Below are 7758 nucleotides of genomic sequence, written 5' to 3' on the forward strand. Positions count from 1 at the left end.
AGATGGTTGTGAAGACAAACTCTATAGCGTTGTTACACATATCTACGAGTTGGTATATAATTACTTGGACTCGGAAAATAAAGTTTTCTTTTTTTAATTATAATTGGTATGATCCATCTGACAGTGGCACAAAATAGATAAGAAATATAATACTGTTAAGATTCGAATGGACAAAAGGTACAAAGAGTATGACCCTTTAATAATGTCACATATTTGTTAGGCAAGTTTATTATGTTCCTTATCCTTCAATGTGCCACGTAAACAAGGGTGATGTGTTGTAATCAAAACAAAACCATTGGGTCATATTGAAACCGACGAACTAGTGGAAGACGTCGCTTACCAAGTTAATGAAATTTATCAAATTAATGATGTATTGAAGTTGAAAAAATTACAAGTTTGTGTGATACAGTGGTTGAGGATCATCAAGTTGATGCATCTATAATGTTGGAAGAAAATAATGTAGACGAAGAGAATGATGAGTTTGGACCCGAGGACAAAATCAGATAAGATGATGATAATGATATGGATGAAGAGTTTGAATAAATCGTTTTTGTAATTTTACTTAATGATTTTAGAAAATAATGTGCTGATTTAAATGTGTATGTTGTGAATTTATTATATGTGTAGATTTAAATGTATATCACTTGTAGAAAATAATGTATTGATTTAAATATATATGTTATGAATGTATATGTTGTAGAAAATAATGAAGAGCGTGAAGAGAATGTATGTGTTGTGTTAATTTATTATATGTGTATTTTCTCAAAATAAATAAAATGCCATCCCGAACTGATAATGGTAAGGGTAATACACAACATCAGCACCAGCGCCCAAGGGTAATCGTATGTGAGGCACTTCAGTTGGTTATATGTCCTCCCCCTTAGATTCAGCCCCCCATCTTTCATTAGTCCATCCGGGGGATTTACCTTTCCATTCCAGCAGATTGGTGGATCTAACTTTCCGTACCAGCAGACTAGGGTGTGTAGCTTTCAATCAATGCAGCCAGAGGGATCTCATACCCCACATCCCTCCTACATACCCTCACCATCCATGCAGCCTGGGGGATCTCACACTTCACATCTCTCACACATACCCTCTCCATCCATGCAGCCTGAGGGATGTCACACCCCACATCCCTCACACATACCCTCACCATCCATGCAACCTAGGGGATCCCGCACCCCATATACCCTCACCACCCATACAACTTAGGGGATCCCGCACCCCACATCCCTCACACATACCTTCATCATTCATACAAGCTAGGGGATACCATACCTCACCTACCATACATATACCTTCCCCATCCATGTATCATGGGGGATCTCGCACCTTACCACACATATACCTGCACGTGAGGAGGATCATAAGGGGGAGGATGAGGATGATCACGAGGGCGATCATGATGGGCATGATGAGGACGATCATCAGGGGCAAGATCGTGTTGCACATTCGAGTGAGTATGAGATTATTAATGGAAGATACTACATTTGGCCCAGTGGAAAATCATAATATTCTAATTTATAAATTTTTAATTTAAGTACACATGTTACCTTTTTTGGATTTAATAATACTTATTCAAATTGTTGTCGTTTAGTTTTGAGCCAAGTTGGATTGCTGCCCAATGTGTAAGTTATGTTATTCAACAAATGTATAAAAAATCTTGGAAGAAATTTTGAGAACTTTCCAAGAATGATAAAGATGCTTGGTTTAGAAAATTTAAGGTATTATGAATTTATTTTAAGTTATTTTTATTTTAATTATTTTTTAATTATATTTATCTAACAATTAATTTGAATGTCATACAACACTACAGGAAAAGTGTACGTGGGAATAAATTGACGAGGCTAGGATTGAAAAAAATTGGAAGGGCAGAACTGCAGTTAGACTTTGTGTCATGCTAAAGCGTGTTAGACATGGTTGGGAAAAGAAAGGTGTTCGTCCTAACTGGATATGCAAGAAGTTTCTAAATGAAATCAGCATACATGTGTTTTACGCTTATTTTGTAGATATTGTTTGATGAAATTACTTGAAATGAAAGAAGATGGATTGAGAATGTTGCAACAAATTTGTTTATTCTTGAACATTGTTATTGTGTGAAGATTTTGAACCATTTCATAATACTGGATAAATCCAAAATAAAATTCTCCAAGAACAACAATCCAAAATCTTGTAGGAATGAGAAAATCTAACGTAATATGAGAAATCCAAAATAGAATTATGCAAGAACAACAATCTAAAATCTATTTGTCAGTAATGGTAGGAAGGAGAAAATCGAACCGTAATCAGAGAAATTAAAAATAGAATTTTACAAGAACAACCATCCAAAATCTATTTTTCGATAACGGTAGGAAGGATAAAATCAAATCGTGATCGAAGAAATTCAAAATAGAATTTTGCAATAACAATCACACATATAACTAATGATGAAAAATCGAATTTGCAAGAACATACATGCTTTGTGAGACATTTGCAACATGAGTAGTGATTGCTTTGATTACTCTCTTATTCTAGTGGTTAGTACTTAAAACCACTTTCTTTAAGGTACAAAAGTATAAGTTTCTCTTCATTCTCTAATTTTTGTCACTAGTAGCCTGGTATTGGAGAAATTTGAGAAGGAGAAAAAGGGTTTTGGTATGGAAAGAGTCAAAGAATATCATATGGGGTGTTGGCATATAGTGGTGTTTTGATTGATGGTTTAGTAGAAGTTGTACACATAAGCTCATATGATGATGTGTATTATTTTTGAAGAAGTCAGTGTTAGGTGTCACAAAATAGTTTGTTGCATTGGATTTAATAGATATAAATAGATAATAGAAGTCTTATACATTTATAATCACTAGAAAGATGAATTGGATGATTGACTCTATCTCAAACCTTTGCTTACACATAAAACACTTTAAGTTGATAAAACATAACAACATACGATTCTAGAAAAATGATAAAACCTAATGATATAAAATATACAAAAAATAAAAAGAGAGGAATATATAAGATTACACCTGTATTTATACTAGTTCAACGTGTTCGTCCTCACTTTGGGCCTAATCCAGTCTCCAATAGGGAACCATTGAAAATCCATAATCTCCCACTATTTAATTTTTTTTACAATGTGTGTTTTAATACAATCACTACTACAAAATAAACCTTTCGTAACATCATATTGCAACTATCATTCTGTTAACAGTAGTAATAACTCATTTTTGGGCGCGTCTTTTTATACTATTTACTAAAGGACATTTCACTACGGTCAATGTTAACAATTGTGGTGCAATATACCTGGAGTGTAAGAGTTTGAATCCCAACACCAACAATTTTCTATTACTTTGTTACAAAATGGGATTGTCCTTATTTCATCACGGTTCATGTTATCAACCATGGTGAAAGTTAATATATATATATATATATATAATATATATATATATATATATATATATATATATATATATATATATATATATATATATATATATATATATATGAAAAGTTATTTCGCTTCATTACATAACAACTGTCTCTGTAAAAATAAAACCCTAACATCTCTCTTACTCGTCTCTCTCAAAAATCCTAATCGCCATTAACGTTTCAACAACCTTTCTTTACAAACATGAAAAATGGTAACACCAAACTCATGCAGCGAACTCGTCTTCTTCAACGGGTTACCTTTGTTACATCAAAGCTTATGAAATGTTATTTAACTCCATAAAATCATAGGAAATGTCTATGCTACTAGTTAGTCTTCATAATATATAATATAGCTTCTTTCATGGTTCAATAGTTTATGTTTCTAAATATGTTTAACTTAAGATGAGTGAATGTATAATCTAAGAAGTGAACTTATGAAGTGAACTGTGATTTTATTGACCAAATATTTTTCCAAATATATTGTTTATGTTTCTAAATCTGTTTAACTTAAGATGAGTGAATGTATAATCTAAGAAGTGAACCTAAGAAGTGAATGTATAACCAAATATGTTTCCAAATCTGGGATTTTATTGACATGTATAATATAGATTCTTTCATGTTATTTGTAGAATAATATGACCTAAGAAGTGAAATTAAGACACTACGCCAAAAATGACTTTTAACAGCGCATCTTAGACAGCGCTTTTAAAAGAAAGCGCTGTCTAAGGTTAAAATTAAAAACAAACACGGAAAATGTTCCAAGAAAATAATAAAAGCGCTGTCTAAGGGGGGGTCTTAGACAGCGCTTTCTAAGACCCCCCCTTAGACAACGCTTTTAGAAAGCGCTTTTAAATATAGACCTTAGACAGCGCTTTTGATAAAGCGCTGTCTAAAGTCTTTAAATTAAAAAAAAAAATTAAAACCAAAAGCGCTGTCTAAGGGGGGGTTTAGAAAGCGCTTTTGGAAAGCGCTGTCTAAGGCATACCTTAGAAAGCGCTTTTGTGGAAAGCGCTTTCTAAGGTCTAATTAAAATAAAATTTCAGGATTCTATTTTCGTTCTCAGTTCATTTTGTTTTCCCTCTTCTTCACTCACCTCACAAACTTCCGCCGTTTCCTCTTCCCCTCAATCTCCATCAGCCATAACCTTCTTCTCAACTCACACAACATCACGCAGACACTCCAAAACACGACATCCCCATATCACCTTTACTTTCTCTTCCTTCAACTTCCGAAAACCCTATTTTCCGCCTTCGAGGGTCCCTCCGCCGTCACCCAAACAATCGACCGCCGCACTCGCCTCTCACCTCCGAACCTCCACCGTTTCCGCCACCGCACTCCTCATCTCAACAATCTCAACCGTGCCGATATTCCCAAAATTTACAACAACAAGCTACAAAATTTGGTGACAGGTGAATACTAGTTAGGATGTTAAATGGATTTTGGTGAATGTTAATTCAAGTTTTAGGACTGTTGTAACAGTTAGTGTGATAATTATAGATTGCTTGAGTTAGGATTGTTTGAATTGTTATTGCATTTTAGTGATTGAGATATTGGTGTGTGTACTGTATTCTTGATTGATTAAGATATTGGTCTGTTTCCAAATGTTTTTTGTGATTTATATATTTTCATCCATTCCCTTACTTATGTCTAAGTTTTGGTGCCATGGATTGGGTTAGGGATACTCAAAGATACTACCTTAGTTTTATCCTGGAGGTGGTCAGCGCAAAAGTGCTTGCGTCGACCATAAGGGTCGGCGCTTGGCTCACGGGTCAGCGCACAAACCCCTTGCGTCGACCACACATCGGCGCATGACATAGTGATGCTGTCCACGGCTCAGCGCACGGAACTGTATGTCATTCTTTTTGCATTTTCATGATTTTGTTTTGCAGTACAAAGGGTCTTCTGTGAATAAGATTTTAATATGGTGTTTACCTCTAAAAGGAGTTGCTGAACTTTTTGTTGATTTCATTGTTATTCCCTTTAAACTGGCTGGCATGCTTCATTTTCAAATCATGATCTGTTGTTAGTTCCCCCAAAGCTCTATTTGATTGTATGAAGGCAATTTGGTGCCTCTTTGTGCCTTAGGCTACAAGCCTACAATGCAGTTAGTTTGCTTGGTTTTTAGTATTGTCCAACACTAGACAAATTATGAATCTCACCTTTTCTTGTATGTTGCTTTTGTTCTCTTAAGTATGTTTTTCTGACCTGTTACCTGGGTCAATCATTTGCAGCATTTGTTACAATACAGATGAATGGGAGTTGATTAATAAGTACGCGAAAAGGTTTGTTAAGACTGGTGTAAAACTACGACAAACCTCATTTGAAACATGGATGGGATTTGCTGCCAAAAGAGGTGCTCATACTTGATGTCTTTTGTCTGCCTAATTCTATAAGCTTCTGTTGAGGTGCTCATTAGATAAGTGTTTAGTTATATTGAATCATAAAAAAGATGAGCCATGCAAGCTTATGTTTGCAATGGAGCTTGCTGAAATGCTGTCCACAGACATGCAGAAAGAGGGCCTTCATGGGCGAACGTTGACTCTTAAACTGAAAACTACTTCTTTTGAGGTACTTGTGATTTCTTGACTCTGTTTCTTTCTAAACAATTTTCTGTTTATGATAGAGGTCAATTCTCTGGCTTGGGTTCTTACCTCTGGACAAAGCTTTGTTAAAAGAAAAGTTGTTAATATTGTTCAAGTTCCTTTAAGGATTTGTCATGATCACCATGCATTTTACTATCTTACTATATTTCTCTTGCAAGTACTAAAAAAATGCTCAATCTATAGGTTCGGAATAGAGCTGTGACTTTACAAAATTACATCAACTCAAGTGAGGATATTCTGAAGCATGCATCAAAATTGCTGAAAGCTGAACTTCCCGTTTCAGTAAGATTAATAGGTATATGTTTCTGTTAACTTGCTTTATTGTTGACCAATTATTCAGATGGTGCTCAAGGCCAATATAAGAGGGTGCTTTCTGCTTATAGATATAGTCTATGAGCAAGTTCACATTAGTTCCTTATATAAGTCAGTGCATAACAGATTTTTCTTCTCCTCTTAGGTCTTAGAGTATCACAGTTTAACGGAGATAAAAGTGGTAGTGGTGCTACCCCTGATCGTACACAGAAGACTATTACCAATTTCATTACTTCAGGAGAAGCCAATAGGAAAAAGGACCCTTTTTCAGATGTTACAGATCATGACTTTATCAGTGATATAGAAACTGATCCTTCGATTGATGTTGGGCACACAAGCCAGCTTGATAGCAGAGATCCTTTTGATGGTAATCATTCATTAGATGTAAATCACCAAAGCTGCACTCTCTGGAAAAATGATGGTGCAGAGAAGGTATATCTCCTTTTCTCTCTTTATTTTTCGAAGTAGTTGACATATATTGATATAGGTCAGTTTCCGCAACCGAATAATTGCTTTGGCGGATTGAGGAGCATGTTGATGTTTTCTAGCGCTACTATTTATCATCTCTGCCGTATTTACCAGGTACAAACTTCTGGTAATGATGCTGCAAGTTCTCACCACAGTGCATGTACAGAGATGCTTGGATCAACTTCATTCCAGGGGAAGTTTGAGGGGAAAAATGTGATAGGTCTATGTTTTTTCAGTCAGGATCAAAAGCACCGAATCAATAGACAAAGCAAATCCAAGAAGCAAAAGTTGTCGCAGAGAGAGGGCCGATATACGCCCATTGATTATTTTTTTGTTAAGGAGTAATCAAAGCTTTAAGTTATTATTGTATAATTTGTATCTTATTTTGCCTCACATCAATAATTTCTAAGTCTCTAGGAATGTCTTTTCTCCACATAAGATAAAATATGTATAGTTGTATTATGAATCTTGATATGATTAATAAAATAGTCTCATTCATTCACCGTGTGTTTAATTTTTCTTAGTTTATGTGAATTGTAGAAAAAAGGCCAAAATGGCATATATAAAATGTGATAAAATCTGGTTGAAAACAGGTAGAAATTCTGGTTTATAAACCTGGAAAAAATGTGGTTTAAAACAAAAGCTTCAAAAAATTTCGTATACCTTAGACAGCGCTTTTGTAAAAAGCGCTGTCTAAGGGGGGGATTAGAAAGCGCTTTAGGCAAAAGCGCTGTCTAAGGGGGGGGGGGGGGGCTTAGACAGCGCTTTTTGAAAAGCGCTGTCTAAGGTATACCTAAAAAAATTAAATAGGAGGGTCTTAGAAAGCGCTTTTGGCCAAAGCGCTGTCTAAGGGGGGGGGGGGGGGGGCTTAGACAGCGCTTTTAAGATTTAAAAAAGCGCTGTCTAAACCTTTAGCAGCGGAGGTTTAGACAGCGCTTTAAAGCGCTGTCTAAGGCTAAAAAAAGCGCTG

General features: G+C 35.4%; 1 protein-coding gene across 1 annotated transcript in view; it reads left to right on the forward strand.

The window, feature by feature from the left end:
• LOC127122229 (uncharacterized) overlaps positions 1-7290 on the forward strand; it is an 8314-nt gene extending 1024 nt beyond the window's left edge. The window contains exons 2-8 of the mRNA XM_051052599.1: positions 1-52; positions 125-177; positions 5637-5758; positions 5855-5973; positions 6192-6303; positions 6466-6752; positions 6903-7290. The exon at positions 1-52 is cut by the window's left edge and continues 44 nt beyond it. Of these exons, the coding sequence (XP_050908556.1) occupies positions 1-52; positions 125-177; positions 5637-5758; positions 5855-5973; positions 6192-6303; positions 6466-6752; positions 6903-7133 (976 nt within the window). The 3' untranslated portion in view covers positions 7134-7290. The remainder of the gene's footprint in view (positions 53-124; positions 178-5636; positions 5759-5854; positions 5974-6191; positions 6304-6465; positions 6753-6902) is intronic.
• The last annotated feature ends 468 nt before the right edge of the window (positions 7291-7758 follow it).

Source organism: Lathyrus oleraceus, chromosome 2 (genome assembly GCF_024323335.1).
Source record: "Lathyrus oleraceus cultivar Zhongwan6 chromosome 2, CAAS_Psat_ZW6_1.0, whole genome shotgun sequence".
Lineage (NCBI taxonomy): Eukaryota > Viridiplantae > Streptophyta > Magnoliopsida > Fabales > Fabaceae > Lathyrus > Lathyrus oleraceus.